Source organism: Oryzias melastigma, linkage group LG4 (assembly GCF_002922805.2).
Source record: "Oryzias melastigma strain HK-1 linkage group LG4, ASM292280v2, whole genome shotgun sequence".
Taxonomy (NCBI): domain Eukaryota; kingdom Metazoa; phylum Chordata; class Actinopteri; order Beloniformes; family Adrianichthyidae; genus Oryzias; species Oryzias melastigma.
Genome location: NC_050515.1, coordinates 4,345,892 through 4,369,781, shown reverse-complemented (window position 1 = coordinate 4,369,781; position 23,890 = coordinate 4,345,892). Strand labels below are relative to the sequence as shown.

The window sequence follows — 23,890 nt, the reverse complement described above, 5'->3', positions numbered from 1 at the left end:
ACTCACGTATGGAAGCTCCGGGAGCGTTTCCTCCGTCACAAAGGCTCCTTCGTGCTGCAGGATTTCCTTTAGGACGGCGCTGAGTCCTGCATCCTCTGGCGGCTCCGCAGACGCCCGGGCGCGGCGCCAGAACAGACTCCTGCAGATTTACACCCTCAACCAACAACTACGCAGCTCACAGGTTAACATCTGGTAAAATGAAAAGGTCTGAGCGTGACGCTGGGAATCCAGGAAAGAGACACGGTGAAATAAGTTATTGTAAAATTATATTAACAAGCAATCTTTCCTCAATTTAAAATAAAAAAAATATCAGCAAATAAAGGCAACATAGGACAGATGTGTATAATGTTCACAGGAAAAATGAAACAAATCTTCATCACATTTACAAGACTGCTGCTAAGTTAATATTGATGCCTACTAGAATCAGTTTAAAAAGCTTTGACTCGCTGGGTAACTGGGGCAAATATATGTAGTCAAAGTCTGTATCAAAATATAAAAAATATATGGGTGGGCGGGGGTAAGGGGCGGTACAGGAGGAAGTACGAACAACCATCGTGAAGGATGAAAACGGCCGAACTGAAACACGGAGGGCCACGAGGGTCAAGCACAGGCAGGTCAAGGGTCACGCCACGTCTTAAAGCAGGTGTCCATACAGAAGAGCAGCACTAGGTAGTATGTTGTACACAGATCCTCAGCACTCATGCACTCGCTTCGTATGGCTCCCCTCGCCGGCGCACGGCGGCGGTCCGGCCGTGCCGATGGAAGCGGTCCACGTCGCTAACCGGTCACCGAGGTGACCCTGTGGAACCACCAGCGGGCCGTCACAATAAAAGTCTGTCATTCATTCTTTCACTTCTGTGAAAGAAATGGCTTTTATTTTGATAGCAGACTGCCACAATAAAAGTCTGTCACTTATTTTTTTTTTTTATTTAGGTGAAAGAAATTAGGCTTTTATTTTGACAGTTGTCACAAAAGCCTGTCACTCATTTTATTAATTAGACAAAAATATGGCTTTTATTTTGACATCAGACTATCACAATAAAAGTCTGTCACCTATTCTTTTTATTTGGTGAAAGAAATAAGGCTTTTATTTTGACAGTGGGCTGTCACAATGAAAGTGTCATTTTTTCTTTAACTTCAGTGAAAGAAATTGCTTTTATTTTGATAGCAGATGTCACAATAAAAGCCTGTCACTTATTTTGTTAAGCGAAGAAAATATGGCTTTTATTTTGATATCAGACTATCACAATAGAAGTCTGTCACCTATTCTTTTTATTTGGTGAAAGAAATAAGGCTTTTATTTTGACAGTGGGCCATCACAATAAAAGTCTATCTTTAAATTTTCTCACTTCTGTGAAATTATTGTTTTTATTTTGATAGCACACCTTCACAATAAAAGTCTTTCACTCAATCTTTTATTTAAGTGAAAGAAATAAGGCTTTTATTTTGACAGCAGACCGTCGACACAAACGCCTGTCGGCAGACTTTCACAATAAAAGTATGCCACTAATCATTTTAATTGGATGAAAGAAATACAGCTTTTATTTTGACAGCATACCATCACAATAAAAGGTTTGCCACTTATTCTTTCACTCCAGGAGAGAAATTTGGCTTTTATTTTGAAAGTGGACCACCACAATAAAAGCCTGTCACCTATTCATTTAATTCATAAAATAATTATGGCTTTTACTTTGACAGTAGGCTATCACAATAAAAGATGGAATTATTTTTTTCACTTCAGTGAAAGAAATAAAGCATTTATGTGATAGTAAACTATCAAAATAAAAGCCCAACACTTATTCTTTCAATTAGGTAAAATAAATATGGCTTTTATTTTGACAGCTGGCCATTGAAATAAAAGACAATCGTTCCTTTTTTCACCTACAGAAACGTGGCTTTTATTTTGACAGTCTGCTGGTATAGACTTTCAAAATAAAAGCCACCTTTCCTTCACTTATTTTCACCTATTAAGCAGGAAAAACTTAACCAGTGAAAGAAACATTGGGGGGGCGGGGCTTAGGAGTAATACAATAATTATTAAAGGTGGAGTCAAAGTCCTATGTCGTCCAACGTTTGGGAAAGAAAGCACGGCGAAGATAAAACAAAACAAAGACTTTCCAAGCTCACAATGCATAAGCACACTCTCCAGTGTTAAGAGACAAAAGCGGACACTTCCTGCCCCCCCACCACGCAGCCGTCACGAGAATGCACGAGAGGTAAACTTTTCTTTCTGGTTCGCTGAGGAGACCGGTGAGTGGGCGGGGAGGATTCTGCAGAGGCCCTGAACGCCTCAGAAGCTGGTTTTATCACACCGTGGGATTGTGGGAAATGGGAGACGATGTCCTTCATTTTGGGGGGAGGAGCCGAAGACGCCTCCCATCGGCGCTCTGGCGTGGAGGTGAAATGGCGCGTGTCCCTGATTTGGCGCTGAAGTGTTTGGCCGTGTGAGTTCAGATCCTTGGAATGGTGGCAATAATGCTGGGCGGGGCTTGAGGGGGTAAAATCACACGCTCATCGTCATGGTTGGAGAATACTGTGGAGACAGGGAGGAGCCAGTTAACCTGCTGGAGAGACGGCGTCCCACCGCGGTTCAAGACCCGCTCCCATCGTGTTCTGATCCGTTTCTAGGGCGTTCAGTCGTCTTTTCTTTGATTCTGCTGTTTTAAGCCAAAACTTAAAAAAATATGTTGTTTTCTAGGACATAGTTTCTGCAGAGCGGCAGGAGTTCATTAGAAATTAATCTCTGTGACTCCTAGCAAAAAGCAACCCCGTCCCCCCTTCCCCTTACTGTAAGCACAGAGCAGGAGGCCCCGCCCACCGTATTTTCTACGTCACAAATACGATCTTTGAATTTTTGTCTGCTCCTGATATGTACACAAATACTCAAACATGCATTTATCTACGTCCTCCATACCCAGGACACGTTTTCATGAGAGCAGGTCTCTACAGAAACCCCGTCTGTGACGGACGTGAACGGACGAACTCACGTTCTCGCTCTGAAAGGAGTGGAGGAAGTTTCCACTTAGCTCTCCGTCATCCCGCGGGGTCCCAGGGGGATTGCTAATGCCACTTAAATTGTTTGGAGAATTCTGGAAGAACACAAAAATAAGTTGTTGTTTTTCCTCTTTTTATGCGCAACATTTCACTGTAATCAGGATCAGCTAAACCTATCAAAATAAAAGCCCATGACGAATTCCTTTTGTTACATGAAGTAAATTTAGCTTTTATTTTGACAGTAAACCATCATAATAAAAGTCTATTTGTTCTTTCACTCCAGGATATAAATTTGGCTTTTATTTTGATAGTGGACCACCACAATAAAAGCCCGTCACCTATTCTTTTAATGAAGTAAAATAAATATTGCTTTTATTTTGACAGTAGGCTATCACAGTAAAAGTAATTATTTCTTTACTTAGACAGCAGTCTGTCACAATAAAAGACCATCACTAATTCTTTTTATTATTTTTTTTACAGCTGACCATCACAATAAAAGTCTGCTATTCATTCTTTCTCTTCAATAAATTTGAATTTTATTTTGACAGTGCACCATCACAATAGAAGGATGGTATTTATTTTTTTCACTTCAGTGAAAGAAATATAGCATTTATTTTGACAGTAAACTATCAAAATAAAAGCCCATCACTTATTCTTTCAATTAAGTAAAATAAATATGGCTTTTATTTTGACATTTCACTTTAACAGATATCTGAATTGGTCAAATCAGGATCAGCTAAACCCTTTAAAATCAGAGCTTTAGCTGTATTTGTTTACCTTCTTTAAACTATCGTAAGTCTTCAACCATTTATGCAACTAACCCAATTCCAGCTGATTGGACTGAGGAGAAAAGCAGCTTTGCATCGTCATGCGTCGTTTACGGCAGGAAATGCCATAAAACTGACATGATTAAAACTATAAACCTAAACTGTTACCAAATGATTCTGTTTTCAACAGCAGCTGTTCTGTCCAGCGTTTCCTTGTTTGATGTGAGTTACTTCTAAAACGAACCCGAGAAAGGTGAAATCGTGCAGATGTTTAAGGCTGTAAACCTCCTCGCTACACGATCTATCCACTCTTCTCAGACACAACATTTTCTCTCTTATTTAAACTCTTTTTCACCTGAATTTATTCCCAGCGATGAAAAAAGAGATTCACTTGTGTTTTTGCTTTTCAGTAAATGCTACATTTAAGTAATTTTAAATCTAATTTGGTTTGTCGCATATTTGAGACAAACGGCATTAAGGGGTTAATCTTTCAAAGTTTAGAAAAAAAGTCCAGTTTTCTAGAACGAAAACAAAGATTGTGATCAAAGATTTCTGCTAATTTGCCAGATTGACCACATTCTGTGCAGGAGACACGGCGCAGAGGAGATTGATTGACCAGGTCATTAGCCAATCAGGACACAAAGCATTTAAAGAAAGTTTCAATTTTTGCTTTTGTCCATTTTTCTTCTCTTTGTCTTCACTCTCAATCTCAATTCAGACTTTTAGGTATTGGGGTTGATCCCAGTTTTACGTGGGGGCGGGGCTTTGAGCTCATTGGCTACCGTGACATGATAGATGTCATGATGACGTCATGTCCTCCAGCAAACGTCAGAGGAGGGAGGACGCAGACGCTGAGATGACCTCACCATAACCTCCATCTATCTCATGTTCCAGTAGCAAATGGGCTTGAAGCCCCGCCCCCACATAAATTAGGTTTTCAGTATTTCTTCAAATCTAAAATAATTTTCTAAATTGATTTTTTAAAAATATTTCCGTCAAGTTTAGAATGTTTTCTCTTAAGTTTTAAACTGCTCTAAGCTGATCCTGATTTGACCCACAGATCTGAACGTGAAGACAGAAAAGTTTCATCCTGACCTTGTTCATTCCATCCATGTCACCAGATCCTGCAGGAGAAACAAAGAAGAACACATTTCTGTAGCTCCGCCCCTTCCCCCAGTCTCTCGTTTAACTGTCAGGGTGTTACCTAGCGATCCATTCATGTGGTGCGGTTCCATTCCAGCCATGGCTCCCAGGGGCCCATCGGAGCCGGGGCCCATCGGGAACTGCAGGAGGAGAAGCATCGTTACGCATCGCAGACGGTTTTTGAGTCTGGATGTTTCTCAGCGTCGGACAGAAACAGAGATGGACGTTTGGTCTCTCTGAGCTCTGAGCGAAGGAAGATGAACTCTGCAGTGAAGTTCAGTCCTCATCAGAGAGTCCCAGAACATTCGGTACCAGAAGTGTTCTGGTACCGACAGAGGTTCCTGTCTGAGGAGCTTTCACAGCCCTCTTCAAACCCAGAATGACAGCAGGTTTCTGCTGATTCAAAGCAGCAGACGGCGCGCCGCAGCGTTTAACCGTCACTCAGGAGATCTTTAAAAACAGGCTGGAGATTTTCAGGCAAAGAAATGTTTCAAATAAAAAATGTAAGAATTTGTATCTTCTTAAGGAAAGTTTCCACGACTGTGAAAAAAAGTTATTTTTTATCTAAAGTTCTAAATATGAAAATTTAACAAATGATTGGATCTCAAATTAACAGTTCAAGCAGATGAAAGAAAAATGTTTTCAGCAGTTTTACCTGAAAAACAGTTTAAAGTAGGGTGTAAGAAAATAGATTCAGTGAAATGTCACAATACTTCATTTGCTGGTACTTTTATTGATCGAAAATGCAGCCAGAACGATGTTTAATTAATGTTTATAAGAAAACTTTTAGTTCAGCGTCTTATTTCTGTGTTCCAATTAATATTTAAGGAACATTTCTCACCAGAAATGAATTTGGTTAGTTAGCAAACAACAGTCGCAGTGATTGATGTTCTGACCATTAAATAAAATGTATTTTACTTTTTTATTTATGTGAAAGTTTGTTAATATTCAAATCAAGTTTTTTCAAAGTCATGGGCTAATCTTTGGCCGTGGAGAACCCAAGAACAATGTTCTACAGGGCTTTGAAAGTTAATCTGACATTTTGTGTTTGTTCATTTATGGTTGCAGCGTTTAGCAGCAATTTAAAAAAACAAGACAAACAAACAGATTCAATAATAAAAAAAGAGGCCAAATTTGACCTCATGGGTTCCTCAGGGTCAAAAAGAATTGTGATTTATTTTCGCTGTTGGGTCTTGTAAAATATGGGGATTGGTTTCTCCAGACTCTTACCAAACACAGCACTAGTCACAGTTTTCAATGAATCCAAAAAGCCAACCTTCTCCTCTTCAGCATTACAAAGTTTAAGCTGATTTATTCTATTCTGATCTTTGAAGATGTTTCAGTAACCCACATGAGGAAGATTCAGCCCAGAAATTCTGCATCTTTAGGTTGTAAAATAACATGAAAAAAACATCAAAATTAGACAAATATTACTTAATTTTAAAAAACTGAATATTTTGGAAATGAGAAAATAAGAAACACTAATTTACAGAAAACTTTGATGATGTTTTGGCATCTTGATGCATTTTTTTCTTTAATTCATTTGTGTCTGTATGAATAATTATACATTTGTAAGAAAATATTATATTTCCAACATGTAAAATGTATGAATAAAATATTTTACGATTGAGGGTGAGAATTAATAGGATTTTTCTATACTTACTTTTTCGATCACTTTCTGCTTATCAACTATTTTATGTTGTGTTTGACAATAAAGGAAGTCAAATATTTCTGGTCTCCAGACGTTCCTCAGCTGCTTCGTTTAACAGATTCTAAATGAAAAACTAAAACCAACAGAAACGTTTAACGCACAAGCAGAGGTTTGTTGTACAAAAGCATCCTCGTTTTCGCTGTTCAGTTTCTTTTCGGCTCGCCGGCAACTCGATACGGCTAAGGTTAATGTGTGTATTGATCAGTTTTATCCTGCAAAATCCCACCGTTATGCAATGTTGTGAAAGGCGAGCGGCGGTTATTACTACATAAACACGTCTGAGCTCTTTCTGGGGAAAATGAAGCAGAAAAGTGATGTTTGCGACGGGCCGTTTCCTGGCTGAAGTCTCCAGACTAGAACGAGGTTTCCATGAAGGAGGAGCAGCCGTTACCACCGATCAGGTTCTCACATTGTTTCGGTTTCCAGGTCCAGTGTTGATCATGGTGTACAGGTTATCACCAGAGTTGTTAGAGTCTGGAAGAGGCAGAGGTCACAGCGTCAGTCTGAACAGACGAGCAGAAGGGCTTAGAGCACGTGTCAAAGTACGGCCCGGGGGCCGGATCCGGCCCTCCAGGTAATTCTATCCGGCCCTCCAGATCATCTTATTATATTATCATTAATGACCTGATGTTATCTTGAGCTCTTTTATAACTTGTATGATTTTGACAAAATATATTTTTAAGGAGAGTAAAATATTGAAAGTTATTTAAGATTTAAGTTGATTTATTCTGGAATAATATTCCTGACTTTTTATTATTCATAATTATGTTAAAAAGTTACAGTTTGAAAGTTTTAAAAACTGGCATTCGCTAGCTTTTTGGACTATTTTGGTATTTACTAAGATTTTTTAGGCTGTATTTGAGTTTAATTAATATTTCAGCTACATGTTAGCTGTTTGACTAATTTAAGCTTTTTTCATTTTGAAGTTTGGCTATTTTTTTCAGCTGCATGCTAGTTGTTTTGTCTATCCTATGTTTGTTGGCTAATTTGGCATTTAGCTAATATTTTAGCTGGCTATCAGCTTCATCATTTTCAGCATCTTCAGCGGCCAAATTCATCTTCCAGCATTCACACTAACATTATCGTAGGTAATGCTGTATATCTAGTTAATAATTATGTTAAAAAGTTACGGTTTTAAAGTTTTAAAAATTGGCAATCTGCTAACTTTTTGGACTATTTTGTCATTTTGGAGTTTAGCTAATATTTTAGCAACATGCTATCTGTTTCAGCTAATTTAATCTTTTCTTTTTCAGTTTATTAGGCTATTTTGAATATTAGTTATTTTTTTCAACTACATGCTAGATGTTTTGGCTGACCTACGTTTTTAAGGCTAATTGGAAATCTAACTAATATTGTAGCTGGCTATCAGCTTCAGTGTTTTCAGCTTCAGTGTTTTCAGCTTCAGTGTTTTCAGCTATCAGCACTTGCATCTTCATTGGCCAAATTCATCTTACATCATTCACACTAACATTATCACAGGTAATGCTGTATATCCAGCTCATAATTATGTTAAAAAGTTACAGTTGTAAAGTTTTAAAAATGTCGTTTTAAGTGTTCCATTAACGTTTATCCTGTTCGTCCCGCGACCTCAGGTGTGTTTTAGATTTTGGACCCCTGTGCGATTGAGTTTGACACTCCTGACTTAGAGGCTCATAGAAGGTCTGACCTGCAGGGCTAGGCATGATGGGAGTTCCTGGAGGACCCCCACCTCCAGAGGGCCCCTATGGAGAAGCAGACATAAGGAAGGATTATTTTCAGCGTCATGTGTTTTCAGGTTTGTGGAATCAGAACGAGGTCGGGGTTTCGTCTCACCCCGTAGGCGCCGGGAGAGGGTGATGAGTAAGGCATCTGAAAGAGAAGAAACGAGAGTTTAAAGCCTTTCTCTGACTCATCCATCACTGGATCATTTTAATGCGATTATGAAGGTCTGTCCAGCGCTCTGACACATAACACCAGACCCCCCCCATCCCCGTCTGAGCATGGTTACTCACAGAGTTGGCATTGTTGGGATTGGGCCACGGTCGGCCGGTTCCAGGACCCCTGCACGGTGAAACATTGGTTAGTGCTTTTATTAATCTGCATGTATCTGCATCTGCTCATGAACGCGGCTCACATGTTGACTCCTGGCATCCCGGGGCCCATGCTGTTGTGTGGGGGCCTCATGCCTCCACCGAAGCTCTGAGGAGATCGTGAGATCAGACATGAGAGTCTCTAAACATGGAGAACACCAACAGAACGTTTCGACTGGAGCCCTACCTGAGGGCCAGGCCCCATGGGCCCCATGCCTCGGGGGCCACCCATCCTCTGCATTTGCCCCAAGGTAGGATGGCCTTCAAAAGACAAGGATTTCACTTCATTAGAAACTGGAAGTTTGAATCCTGTGCAGACGTAGTAAAGAGGCGAGCTTTTACCTTGCCGTGTGGGGTCCATGTTGGGTAACATGGGATGGGGACCCGGACCTCCCCCCGGGGGCTAAACACGAGAGATGAACGTGAGACAGATGAAAACTTCTGCTTCACATACAAACAATCAGCCTGTTTACTAATGATCTAATCTGTCAGATCTTTCAGTGATCACAGAAGCGGGATAATCTCCTCCATGAAAATGGTGTTTCTGGCGTCTTTAACTGGTTCTGTGGCATTTTGCTGATGATGGACGACATTTATAAAGACAATACTGGATTTTTTCTGTATTATATTGTTGTAAATCTGGAGCAAAAGAAAATTTCTGTTGAAAAAGATCGTATTTGTGACGTGGGCGGGGTCTCAAGCTCCCAGCTCCGCCCCATTCTGATGCATCCTCTTGCAGACAAATAGTTCCATGAACATCTTTGTTTTCCTCGTCTGAATCTGGATCTGGATCAGAACTGTAAGCTAGCAGAGAGTAATAATAAAAAGACGACTGAGAACGCTTTGGGATCAGATCAGAAGATGATTGGAATGAGACTTTAATCTGATCCTAATCGATAATTAGATCTCAGAATAAAACCAGGATGTCTTCCTAAAAGAGGGACGATTCATAGTTCGCATCCACTTGTATCCCATTTGGTTCTAGGGCTGGGTATTGATTATAATTTCCAGAAACAATTTGACTCACGAGAGCCTGGATCAATTCAATTCTGATTTTTTTTATTCTTCAATTTAATTCAATTTTAAGTTTACACATTTATACACATTTGTTTAGAAATACATTAGTAACGTATCCTAAGACATGTATTGCATCTTAAGACAGGTAAAGTGATATGGGTCGTATGGTGAGACACAAATCGTGATACGTATTGTATCGTGAGGCACGTGTCGTGTCGTGTCATGAGGTACGTGTCGCATCAGGACACGTAATGTATCGCCAGACTCTTGCCAATACACCCCCTAGTTCCAACTATTCTATTTTTCAGTAAACGGGTTAAATGTTTGTGTTAAGATTTGTTGACATACCTGGTTAGCCATCCTCATGGGGGGGCCTCTCGGTCCTCCAGCAAAGCGAGGCGACATGAAGGACTACAACAAAAGCAGAGTATCTCCTTGAGCGTTCAGCAGAGACGCAGAGCTTCAGTGGCAGCACGACTGCAGTTTCTTCAAACTCGAGCGTAAGCGGAGATGAAGGCAAAAGCATGACGCGGCGCACCGGCTTCACCAGGTGAGCGCAGACGCCACAACCGCAGGAAAAGAGGAGGAGCGAGAAAGAAATGCAGCGTTTACCTGACTGTGGGGTCCCATCATACTGTTAGGGGGAGGAGGCTGGGGGTGAGGAGAGCCCTGAGGACCAGGAGGACCCTGCACTCGAATTTAAGATGCAGGGGGGAGGGGAGGGGGTGAGATGAAGAGGAAAAAGACGGAGCGAGAGAAAGCAGAGAGAGGGTTACTGCAGGCCAGAGGACAGCTGGAATGCAAGAACTAAAGTTTTGGGCCAAATACAGAAATAATAATGCGCCGGCGTACAAACAGCTGCAGAATGAACTCGGCAGAGAGGAACAAGCAAATGAAACCCCTGAAGGAGGAGACAGAGATGAGGAGGATGTGTGCGCTCTGCCCGTCACTCACAGACACTGAGGAGCCTCCTGCATGCAGCGTGTCATCAGTGCTAATTTCCTTCAATTAACAGCATCAATTAAGCTCTGTGCAATTAGCTGCATAACAACACTAAACAGCACCATGTTAATGTTGCTCATCTGAGAGTCAGGGCTGTAATTAAGCCTACGCCGAAGCCTTTATTTCCATGAAAAGCGTGAATGTGCTCAAAATGTCTTCTGGTATTAGAATGAAAACATGACTCAGCGCTTTCAGTGCTTTGTAAACCAGCTGACAGGCTTCAGTCTGGGGGAATGTCACGGTTTTATTCTGCTTCTAATGAGTCAGGTGGCGGAGAGACTCCACCTTCCCGTTTCTCCATCATGGATCCCCCTCAGCTGTTTGCAGAGGTCCCTCACTATGATGCGGTTCACTTTTGGCCGCCTCACAGATTTTTATTTTTACAGTATTTAGTGCACAGTGTATCGTCTTCTGCATTCTGATTGGCTGTAAAGCATGTCAATCAATTTCCAGTATTTCTGTGTCTTTTGTACAAAATGTGTTTAACTTGATACATTTACACAAATCTACAATCGTAACCTGGATTTAAGCTTAAGTCCCAGAGACTGCAGGTCAGAAATGGTCAAACCTGTTCGGGGTATGCAGGTGACCCTCAGGAAATATCGAGGTCGTAAACCGCTCAACGAACGCGTAGAGACGACATTTTCATGCACGTCTTTTATTATAAGTCTGTTGCAGACGACAGGTTGTAGGGAACACCTGAGCCTCGTTTCCACTGAACGATCCAGTAAGGGTGGTACAGGACGGTCCAGTTAATTCTGGGGTGGTGCAGACCGCTAGTGTGCCATTGTGTTGTTGTAGAGTGAGGGTGTCAAACTCAATCACACAAGGGGCCACAATCCAAAACACACCTCAGATCACGAACAGGATGAACATTTATTGAACACTAAAACTACAGTTTCAAACTTTAAAACCTTAACTGTTTAACATAATTATGAACTAGATATATAACATCACCTGTGATGATGCTAGTGTGAATGCTGGAAGCTGAATTTGGCCGCTGAAGATGCTGAAGTTGATAGCCAGCTAAAATATTAGCTAAATACAAAATTAGCCAAAAGAAACAAACAAAAAGAAACCTAGGTTAGCCAAAACAGCTAGCATGTTGCTAAAATATTAGCTAAACACCAGCTCCGCCCTAATCGTCCCGTTCCACTTTTCTATGGACCTACAACAGATAGAGCACCCAAGAGGTAGGAGGTCGGTACCATTTAATGGATCCGTTTGGGTCCATAAACACTCATAATACCGGACCGAACTGCTCAGTGGAAACGAGGCTTTATGACACGCAAAGGTCAGCAGGTGAGACGCCGGCGTGGATTGTGAGGACGTCCTCCAGGCATGCCTTGTTCATGCAGTGTTCACGTGGTCACGCTTCACTAACGGCGAGTGTGACGTAAGGATACCGTACCACAGCATCACTGTATGTCTGAATGTGTAACTTCTGTTATTCTTACGAATACTTTCCCATAGTCTCACCATGTGCACAACAAAGGCGTGTCCCCGTATGGGTTCATGAGACTGAGGACTTTCTAAAACTAACAATTAAAGCCAGAGAAGAGTCTGAAAATGTTCGTGTCATGAAGTGCAGTGACGAGTTCAACCTCTAGAATAGTGAAAAATAAAGATTTCATCTATCGAGGGTTATTCCTGCGATAAATGAGGGACCGCGGTGCATGAGATAACAGAGCTGTACGCATCACGACACGACAAATCCACTGGTCTCAAAAACGCTGATGGTTTTATTACAAACTACAGTTTAATCATTTGTTTGCTTTAAAACTATTTCTCTAAACCTCAGGTCTGCAACCTTTAACACTTAAAGAGTCATTTGGGTCGATTTCTCACTGACCTCAACCCAGAAGGAGCCAAACATCTTCAGAAAATATTATTGTTATTTTAGGAGAAATATAAATAATCTGGTATTTTTTGGCATAAATAAAACAAACTTGAAGAGAACGTGTATTTTCCCCCCAAATATGAAACAGTTTATAAATTATAACAGAAGTTCACAAGACTTCCTTTCAAAATAAAAGACTTCCTGTGTCACATAGGATCATCTTGATGGAGCAAATCTAGTGGTAGGTAATGTCATGTCAGCAAGGAAAAATATAAATATTTTAAGTGTTTGTGGTGCTTCTTAGCCAGAAAGTCATAAATCTAAAACTAAAACAGATCTACGTAACTGTATTTTTTTAACCATGAGGCACTTAAAACACTGGAATTTGTTAAAATGTTTAGTTTTTGATTATACTTTTTTATATTAATTAACAGTTTGTATTTTTCTTTAACCAGAGATCCACATCGGAGGGTTAGAAGAGCCAATGTGGCTCGGGGGCCGCAGGCTGCAGATCTGCTCTGAACTGATGCAACAGCTGCTTGATTGAAGAGATTTTGAGCCTCTCCTGCAGTAAAAATATGCTTTCTGTTGACGTACCTGGAAGAATCCTGGAGGCATAGGCCCTCCCGGCATTCCCTCCCCAGGGGGCATCCCTCCCATCACGGGGCTGGGGGCTGCTGCTGCGCTCTGAGGAGAAGACACGAGAACGTGAAAACCTCCCACTGGGCTTCACCCCCCCAGATGACTCTAAGCCTTTCTTCTGCTGTAAAAAAAATCATTTTACGACGTTTTTAACCAAAGGAAGGAGAAATGTGGCCGTCATTAGTGCACAAAGGTGAACACGGTTCCACAAAATCTCTTAACACAATTTACCAAACTGCCTTTTCAGAGCTCGGCGAGGCTTTAATGGGGTCTTTATCGAGGCCTGAGCCCTGCTGATTAGGATCCAGCGATCAGATAAATATCAGTGGGATGCAGTCAGGCAGTGGCTGCAAAGTGCTGCTGCACAGCAGGGGCGAGCGGGGCCTATTTCCTGCTCAAACCACAGCCCTAATTCACTAATGTGCCATTTGCTTTGGTCACACGCTCCTAATTGACTGAATTTTTCTTCCCTGCAGCTGAAGCAATCTGAGATGAGCTAATGTCTTCAGAGCTGTGGGGTTCAGCTTCCACAGAACACCACCCTCACTTCCATTTGTTAATGCACCGCCTGCTCGTCCTGAAGCACACACGCAGGCAAACAACCAACCATCAGCATCCGCGCAGACCTGCGCCCCCCCTCCACACTCCCTTTTATCGACTGCACCTTCCCTAATTATATCAGCTCGGGCTGCGCCTGCATGGCTCTGTGTGAAATTCCTCAGTGGGAGGAGAAGTGAGGCCGGCAGGAAAAATGGCATCTGATCAGATTTGAGCGGCGGCGTGACACGGCGCCCCCCCCCCACCCCCTTCGCTGGCTGGTGTTACAGGACGGTGCAGAAAACTCAGCTGAGTGCAAAGCAGAGCGGTCGGTCCTGAAGGCAGCGTGCAGACAGCGAGGAAGCTGCTGCTCAGAACCAAACTGAGCTCTGGAATGAGATAAAACTCGAAAACCTGAATCAGGTTCAAACTTACAGAAAAAACTGAATCTGTTTCTATGGCTAAAAAAAGAAAAACACCAACTTCAAAGACTGAAACTAAATGATTTTAATGAATCTGAAAGGAAAATAAAAAATGTTTTTTTAGGACCGGGAATCAAGAAAAAAAAATAACTAATTAATCGCAAATCTGGAAAAAATTAATCGCGATTAATCGCAATGATTTTTTTGTGGTTACAGTATTTGCCAGACACTTATTACCTGGAAATAATCAGAATATGAAATCACATGGAAAATTTAGAACATTTATTTTAACCTTTAAGGGCCTAAAACTCAGTTTTTGTCTATATTTGAATTCTCTGTATTTTCAATTTGAAAGACGACCTGCTGCTAATTTAGCATCATTTTAATCAGCACAACCTCTCCTATGTGACTCTACCTTTAATTAGTCATATTTCTGTTATATTCACACACTGGACATAAAATCTTGCAAAAATAGAAAATTCCATCTAGAAAATGAGATTAATTTTGCTGTGGAAACCCCAAAAATGTTTAAACAGTTTTTACAATATAGAATGAAAGACTTAAATGTTATAAGAAAATAAAAATAAAATAAATAAAATTTGTCAACAAACTAATCAACGTGTCTTTCCATTTAATTAAATTAAATTAAATGTTTTTTGTTTTTTTCACTTTTTTCAGCTTCACCTTTTCTCTTAAATTTCCTTTATTGTGTTTGTGAAAAATAATAAAACAATTTTTTGGGGATAAGTTTGATCCAGCTGGATTTCAGGTCAGCTCGGCTGAAATCTACACAGGTGGGGGCGTGTCAGTCCATTCTGGACTGCTCGCCTTCAGCGACGTTGGTGGGCGGGACTTTTATGGAGAACCGCAGAGTTTCCACAATGTTTATACAGCGCTGCTGTTTGTCATTGTGAAAAAATCATGTCAGTCCTCCATCCCAAAATAAAATAACGGTCGGTTGCCTCGTTAGATTTCTAATAGCAGACAGCTCTGTTAGGCTCCGCCCCCCATAGCGGGTGCTCTGCTGCTGTGTTACAGCCACCAGATTGAAGTTTGTTCTCCGCCTTATTTATTAGAGTAAAATTAAAAATAAAAAAATCGCTTTTGTCCAACAACTACAAATAAATGCCATCTTATCTCTTTAATTTAATAAAATTTGAATCACAGTATGTAAAAAACAAGTTTATTTAGACAGTTTTATTTCGTTAATACAAACTAACAAATTAATTGTCAGATTAATCTCATCCGCTAACGTTTCAACTTTCACAGCCCTAATTTTTTGTGATACTTTTAAAAACATGAAATAAAATCAGAAGCTTTTTTTTTTTTAGAATAATCAGAGTCTGAACCAGGAAACAGCAGGATTTATCTGCTGCAAACAATGTTTCCATGACAACAAAGATGATTTAAAAAGGTCCAAAAGCTCAGAAATAACAGAATATTTGGGATATAAGTAAATAATAAAAACTATGATTTTTTCTTGTTTACTTGAATTTCTTTCCTTGTAACATCAATGTTTTTATTTTATTTTATTTTAGGGATAGTGTGAAAATGACGTTTGTTAGGATGTGTGAATTACATTCTGGTGTTCCACAGTGGATTATTTTACAGCATTTGTCTACATGTTTATATATGAACTTAGAACAAATGCAGTGAATTTAATTATTGCATCCGTTTCAGTTTTAAACCTGATTGTTTGACTTTTTTTCGCTGGGATTAATTGAGCGCTATTTAATTAAACAAACACTGTAAAGCAGTTTATGGTCGTTTTCCTGAGAGGGGCGGAGTCAGCTGCACTTTGCTTTAAAGTCAAACTCTGATCACCTGATTTGTTTCCAAAGCGTTTCCAGTCGTCTTTTAATGATGATGATGCTTAAATTTAATAACGTGTTTCGTTTTCTGGGACGTAGTTTCTGCAGAGCGGCAGGAGTTCATCAGAAATTCACCTCTGAATTGTGGGCGGGACTGTTAATGCCAGGGGTGGGGATCGCCAATAATTTACAGAATCGACTGAATTTCGATTCACCAGAGTCTGGATAAATTTGATTCAGATTTTATTTTGATTCTTTCGATCTTCTCAATCCAATTAAATTTTGAGTTTATACATTTAGACACATTTGTTCAGAAATTCAGTAATAATCTACATGTGTTTTGAAGATTTTCATATTAATTTGATCCAGTTTACACACTGTAAATGTATCAGTGAAATAATAATGAGATTGTTGATATCAGACAGAGTTACATAGATTCTCTAAAGGAGAAATTCCAACATTGTTCTGCTTCTCCTGGAGGAAGTTTCAGTTTGGCCACTAGGTGGCGATGGCGTTATAGCATTACACCTTATTCTAGAAGAAGAAGATAGTATAAAAAAACAGTTTTAGACCATAACCTGTTACTTTAAAAATATTTCCTAAAAAGAGTTTGGAGAATTCCTGCCTGTGAGTTTATAAATATGTTCATTTAGTCAGAATGTATGTTTAGGTCGACCAAACGCTAGCAGTAGCCGTCCTATGGGAAATCCTATTATATGTTAGCATCAAGCTAGCAGACTTTATTTATCGTTTACATTTTTTAAATATATATATACTTTTTTTATATACATTTTTTTTTAATAAAATAAAATAAAAAAGCTAGTGGACTGAGCATTATACATTATTGATCTCTACTTTTATGGATCGATTGTTGATCTTTAAGGCTTAAATTAATTCTGATCGATAAATCATTTTCATCAATCCAGCACTAGTTAATGTGAAGTAAGCCTCTGCTGATATCCCATCATCCCTTTGTTTACAGTCTCTCCCACTAGCTTACAGCCCCTCACACCCCAAACCTAACATTCCAGGCAGAACTGTCATTTTTATGGGGGCAGGTCTCTAAAAGACACTTTGTGATGATGTTAGCTCCTGTAAACAATTGAAAAATAAGAAAATGACATCATTTATTAAAGATATTAAACAAATATAATAATAGATTGGATTTATCTGAAAGCGTTTACATTGCGTATCTATTATTCACTCCTCATTCATAGTTGGTGATGGTGAGCTACTGATGCAGCCACAGCTGCCCTGAGGTAGACTGACGGAGGCGTGGCTTCCAGGACGCGCCTACGGCCCCTCTGATCATCACCGGGACACTCAAACACCAGTGGAGTCACACAGGTCGTCTCGCCCGAGGACACAACAACACGTGACTGGGGGGTGCAGGATTGAACTACCGACCCTTCTGTGATTGGTCGACCTGCTCAACCACCAACATGGCTTCCTTCCTGCGTTATAAATGAACGTTGTGGCGGTGCTTCTGAAAGCCGTCAGGAAGCGGCTTCAGGTGAGACACTCCCAGTGACTCAAAGTGGAAACGGATTTTTTCTTCATAAACTTCAAACCGGTTTTCCTGCTTTACTTTCATTTTTCTCGTGTGTCTTTGCTAGAGCGCCGGTATTTACTCAGAGACGACAAACTCAAAGCTGCTGCTGCTTCATCGCTACGTTTCTAAAGCCGACAGAACCACCGCTGATCAGCTCAGCTGCATGTGGAAAACACGACTTGTTTTTCAAGAGTAGAACTGCCCGGACAAGTCATCCGAATGTGAGCTGAAGGATGATGTCAGGACCGGAGAGAGACGCTCCAAACTGACGAGTCTGATCCGGCTGAAGCAAACCAGCTACCAGTGAATCCAACAACCAAAGCTACACGTCTCATTCAGAAATCAGATTGTCCACATTGAAAATGCTCCAAATTTTGCCAGGTTTGGATGTTTTTACACTAAATTTAAGCATTTAAAGATCCAGTTTTGACCAGCCGTCTGAGGCCAAAGATTCTGCAGCAGCACAGATGCAATCAGAGGACACAAACGAGATTCTTGTTCTGCAGTCATTTAAAAGCTGTTGGTTCAGATGCTTCCTGCACAGCTGGGGAGTGAGGGGGCATGCGTGTGCAGCGCTGCATTTGTCCTGCAGGCATCATGGAGGAGCTTCTCTCATAATAACGTTCATGCTGTTTTAACGGCACAACATGGACGTAAACCCGAGTTCTGCTGACGGTTTGGGAGTCAAAGACGAAAGATTAGCCAAAGTCAAACCCACAGACGTGTTTACAGCATTTACAGGCTACGCATATGAAGGAAGATGTTTACAATATATCAGGAAACAAAAGAAAAGAGAAACCAATACATTTAACTAAACTGGTAGTGGAGGATATATAAAAGTATCCACCCAATCACCCATAGCTGGGCTGACCCGGACGGGTTCTGCTGGTTCTTTAAAACACTATTTTCCAATGAAAATAGTGTTTTTGACATGTTCTTGTAGTATTTTCTCCTGATGGGACACATATATAATAGTTTACGATTAAAACTGAGTTTCTGAGTATTTATTTCAATCGGGAGGAATCAGGAACTGATGAAAAAATTCAGTTTGAAAAAGTTCTCTTCTGTGACTCAGCAAGTGAAAAGGGCGGGGCCAAAATCTCCGTGCTCCGCCCCATTCTGATCATCTACTTGTAGACAAATAGATCCATGAACGTCTTTGTTTTCCTCGTCTGACCTGGAATCTGGATCAGAACTGGATAGCTCCAACATTACTCGCCGTTTTTGTTGCTCTGCTAATGTTGGCTTAGGGCTGTGAGGGGCTGTAAGCTAGCGCGAGAAAGTCGAACTCTGTTCCTCGTTAGCTACCACCATGCTTGTTTTCCAGCAGTAATTACAGCTCACCTGGATCAGGTGTGTTCAGTCAATCTGAAACTTGGCTCACTCAATCCAGTTCATCAGGATTACTGAAGCAGAGTTAGCTGCAAAACAAGCAGGGCGGCAACTAACCAGGAACACGGTGATACCTGGTGTAAACAAACGGATGACGGGAAATCAGGGGAGGTTTACTTCCTCCAACAGTCCCGCCCACAACTGAGAGGTGAATTTCTGATGAACTCCTGCTGCTATGCAGAAACTATGTCCTAGAAAACAGCAAGTTTTTAGATTTTGACTAAATGAAATAATCATATTTAAAAGACCGACTGAGAACGCTTTGAAAATAGAGCAAAAAATGATCTTGGAGGGACTGAAGGGAAGCACAGGTGAGTCTTACAGCTTCTATGAGGCTCAAACAGCCACTTCATCTGATGGAAAATGGAATGCACCATTGCCGTGAGTGGTACGTGTATCATGAAGTATTTATAAGGATATAGTTACTCACACATGTGATGTACGGTGATGCTGTCGTACATTACGTCACACTTTAGTGGTTAGTAAGGTGCGAGAACTGATTCCTTACTGACCACATGTGATACATTATAGCCCGTACGACGGGGTGTCAAACTCAATCGCACAACGGGCCAAAATCCAAAACACACCTGAGGTCACGGGGCGAACAGGATAAACATTTATTGAACACTAAAAATACATTTTGAAAACTTTAAAACTGTAACTTTTTAACGTAATTATGAACTAGATATATAGCATTACCTGTGATAAAGTTAGTGTGAATGCTGGAAGCTGAATTTGGCTGCTGATGATGCTGAAATTGATAGTTAAAAACACTGAAGCTGAAAATATTAGCTAAATGCCAAATCAACCTAAAAAACAAAACAAAAAAACTTAGGTTACCTAAAACAGCTAGCATGTAGCTGAGAAAATAGCTTAACTTCAAATTATCCAAAAAACTGAACAAAACTTATATTAGCCAAAACAGCTAGCGTGTAAATATTAGCCTAACTCCAAAACACCCAAAATGATCCAAAAAGCCAGCCAATTGCCAATATGCCAAATTTTAAAACTTTAAAACCGTACATTTTTAACTTAATTCTGAATAATAAAATTGCAGGAATATTTTTCCAGAATAAATCAACTTGAACTTTAAATAACTTTCAATATTTTACTCTCCATAAAAATATATTTTCTAAAAATTATACAAATTAGAAATGAGAACAAGATAACATCGGGTCATTAATAACAATAAAATAGAATTACCCCGAGGGCCGGATCCGGCCCCCGTGCTTTGACTTTGACCCGTGCCGTAGGACGTCCACACAAACTACACTGCGATTGTCTCATTTCTAACAGTCAGGCTGCACCAAAGAGCGTGCACGTATCACGTGAACAGCATTAGCGGAATCCTTGTTTTGACTGCAGGATTTGAACGATGTTAAATCTGTAGGACACACCTGCGTCTCACCTACTTCCTCCTTACGTACCCTCTGTGGTTGTAGAAGTGTTCGCTACGACCTGTCGCCCGCAGCACGCCCGTAGATAAACATTTTCTCTCTACGGGTCTCAGAGCGTCTATGACCTGGTATGTCCTGCAGGTCACCTGCGTGACCCGTACAGGTTTGACCATTTTTCTTTTCCAAAGTTGTAATCATCCACATTACAACAGACTCAAATCGTTTCTAAAACCTTTTATCCGTTTTTTGCATTTTAATTACTAATTTTATGACTTTCTAATTGGCAGAATTTGATCTAAAAATCTTGTTGGAAAAAACTCAGATTACAATCAAACTGTAAAAGCTTTTACACTGTTCTTGGTTTGAGGATATAAACTACTTTCATACAATCAAACATAAATGATGAGTTTAAAACACACAGACCTTTGAAAAACTCCCTCAAAATGATTTGAGGACTAAATATCACGCTAAACTTCGTTAGGAAACCTGGTGAGGAACAGCTGACGTGTAACTGGCGCTTTAATCCACTTTGCATAACCTAAAAGGCACTGGCTGCTCCAGTTGGTTCACTGCTTCAGAACTTGTTGTGGCAGCGATGACCTCAGGTCCCTCCTGACTGTTGCTCAATCTACTCTGAGCTTGTCTGGTGATGTGAAGGGATCCCGCTGAGCGAGTTCCTGCCACCATTTAAAAGCCTCACAACCATCAGGTTCTGCAGCACGTCTGTCCTGACCGTCTCAGCTGTACCACGACTCTCATGCACAAGAGAAGTATTCTTCAATGACCTGTGGAAGTCACAACACCAGGAAACGGCAAAAAAAGGCATTTTGTGACCAATTTAATGGAATTTATCCGTAGAAAGGCTTCAAACGGGTTAACAGCTTCAAATGTTATGACAGCTCACCAAGTAGCTAAACTGTCGCACAAATGCCACTAGTGTGTGTTATACTACACTTTTCTGACATTTACATGCTTTACTCACTACAGGGCTCTGGAGAATTGACACCAGTGACTGTATCAGAGAACTGGACTGAGTGTGACATCATAGAAAATAGTTACTTCCAGCAACAACCAAATGAAGTCCATTCAGTCGCCATGTTGGAACCAAAGATACTCGGTGAGCAGTGATTGGTCCGAGTCGGTCTAAGTCAATGTTTCTATGGCAACCGCTCTGGCCAATCAGGAGTGAGCTTGTTGGAAGTGAGCATAGCAGTGCCTCACCTGTACATGCACTACAGATGATACCAATTATCAGATATATTAGTTTTATTTTTACGGTTAAAATTCAAAGATCCGTGAGTGTATATCTATGCTTTGAAGTATTTTCTCAAATATATGTTTTAAAACTTTTCAAAAAAGTAACTTTAGGGCTTTTATCTTCTTATTTTTCCTGTTTTGTTTTTTTCTTCCACTTTTTACTGATACAAATAATGATCTGAACAGTGACCCTAAAATCAAATCTTGAGTTTTTGTGATCCGTTAGACCGCCGCTGTTTACGGACCATCTCTGGCTCCAACATGGCGGCGTCCAGATCACATAAAAATAGCGACCTAATTGACTTTATTTGGCTGGAGCTGGAAGTAACCATTTAATTTGGATGGCGTCACACTCAGTCCAGTTCTCTGATACAGTCACTGCTGTCAATGTGCTTTAAGTGACTGAAGACCATAGAAGCTAACACGATTTCATTTCTATGATGAGGCGCCGTTTGTCTTGTGGGGTGCTGATACTAAGTACCGGGTCAGAACTTTGTCTATGTCACCGGCACCAAGTACTATTATATAATTAAAACAGAACTGTCATTTACCACTTTGAATAATAGGAACTCTTCTGCAGACGTTATGTTGCTTTGATTGAAAAGAAATAATAATTTAAATGAACTATAATATAAAAACGTGATTTTTTCTGAAAATGTTGAATGAAATCAATGATTTTCTTACCAAACAAAAATAAACAGTTTATGCTGATAGTTGTTGGTCTTTGTTTGTGTTTGTTCTGCACTCCTGCCGTCTGGCTCTGACATCCAGAGACCAGAACAGCCTTCAGCTTTTGTTGTTCTGCTTTTAGGAAGCCCATTCTGGAATGACGTGTACACACGCACGCACGCACAACACACACAAACACACAAAGTATTTAGGTATTGACCACAAAAATGTTCCCTGGCAGAGGAGCAGAAAGCGCGCGGCAGACTGGGAGGCTTTGTGAACGGTGAGTTTCCAGACATGTTATGTGAGATCCTTATCACGTCCCTCTGAAGCCCACAGCTGTGCTCAGCAATCGGCCTGCAGCCGCCCCGCGCTGCTGCTTCCACGCAGAAACCAGCAGATGTCCCGGCCTCGCTCCAGGCTACCGGGTCTGGTTAGGGGGCTCCGGTACAACCACACGGCCCCTGGAGTAAGGGCTGTCTAACCAAAACTACCTAAAGAAAACAAACAAAGCTGCAAACTAAGACTACCAAGGTCCAACCCCAAACTAAAATAACAAAACCCAGCAGTGTAAGACTGCTGAGGACAAAGAGGAGAAAAGGAACAAAAAAAAGGAAAATAGATTTTTTTAAGTAAGGATTACTTAATTAGCATTTATTTGATTTAGATTAGTAAAATGTATAAACTGATGTCTGAGGTTCACATAGATGATAAACTATGTAGGTTTTTACATCCTGTTGACCTGAAGACGTCTTGTTTGATAAACGCTTCCTCCAGAATGAACAGATTTTTGGTAACTTTGGAAAAAGGTTTGATCTTTTATGAGTTAAAAGCACATATTTTCTCACGCTACACAACATTGGCTAATAGCTGCTCTGCTGCACTGAGATGATCCTGTTTGGAACAGAGCAGCTTTTATTTTGAATACAAGTTATTTGATGTAAATAAATAAATAAAATAAATACAAATACTTTTTGCGAGATGCTTGGTTCTTTTTATATCTTTGCTTAGACATAATTCATATTCATTATAAAAAAAGAAGGTCATAATTACAAATCTAAATGACCTAAAGGCTGAAATAAGACTCTGCGGCTCCTTCGAGGTTTGGATCAGAAAACGAACCCAAACGGCTCTTTTACTGTTAAAGGTTGCCGACCTCTGACCTAAATAACGATTCAGCACAGAAGCCATCTCTGCCAAACAAACACCTGAATCCCAGGTTACAACAGGGCAGAATGGCGGCGGATGTTCTCCGTTTGCAAAAACAAAGGGGGCGTGGGGGCAAGGGGGATGGGCAGCGCGAGGAGGAAGAAAGCCCTTGGATGACTCTTTAAGGAAATAAAGGCAGAAAGACGACTAAAAGTGCGTTTCAGAGCGGCTGATGATGTAGATGTTCGTGCCACAGCGAGGACCACCCAGACGCCGGCAGACCCCAGAGCGTCTTCCTCTAAAAGCAGAGCTGCTCTCAAACCAGCCGGCATGTTTAGCTTGTAAATGTTTAACCATTAATCAACACCATAAAACCCCGCTCTGGATCCTGACTGGACGACCCCCCCGCGCCCCCTCCTCCTCCTTTTATTCCCGCCGCCGCCGCTCTGCCGAGGTGGATGCTGGGCATCTGCCACGACGCCACTCCCTTTTCCTTTTCTAGTCTGACTTCAGCGCCGT

At 40.7% G+C, this 23,890-nt stretch overlaps 1 protein-coding gene across 2 annotated transcripts in view; it reads right to left on the bottom strand.

Annotated features, from left to right (window-relative positions):
- Positions 1-249: 249 nt before the first annotated feature.
- The window catches only part of ssbp3b (single stranded DNA binding protein 3b), a 27,239-nt gene continuing 3,598 nt past the window's right edge, over positions 250-23,890 (bottom strand). The window contains exons 5-18 of one of the 2 annotated variants that reach the window (XM_024258907.2): positions 13,141-13,230; positions 10,314-10,388; positions 10,050-10,112; positions 9,027-9,087; positions 8,872-8,945; positions 8,729-8,793; positions 8,607-8,655; positions 8,428-8,463; positions 8,282-8,336; positions 7,025-7,089; positions 4,966-5,044; positions 4,857-4,885; positions 2,988-3,089; positions 250-2,533 (exon numbers count right to left, since the gene is read on the bottom strand). In XM_024258907.2, coding sequence (XP_024114675.1) covers positions 2,504-2,533; positions 2,988-3,089; positions 4,857-4,885; positions 4,966-5,044; positions 7,025-7,089; positions 8,282-8,336; positions 8,428-8,463; positions 8,607-8,655; positions 8,729-8,793; positions 8,872-8,945; positions 9,027-9,087; positions 10,050-10,112; positions 10,314-10,388; positions 13,141-13,230 — 873 coding nt within the window. In that variant the 3' untranslated portion in view covers positions 250-2,503. The remainder of the gene's footprint in view (positions 2,534-2,987; positions 3,090-4,856; positions 4,886-4,965; positions 5,045-7,024; positions 7,090-8,281; positions 8,337-8,427; positions 8,464-8,606; positions 8,656-8,728; positions 8,794-8,871; positions 8,946-9,026; positions 9,088-10,049; positions 10,113-10,313; positions 10,389-13,140; positions 13,231-23,890) is intronic. The other variant, XM_024258908.1, reaches the window with a different exon arrangement.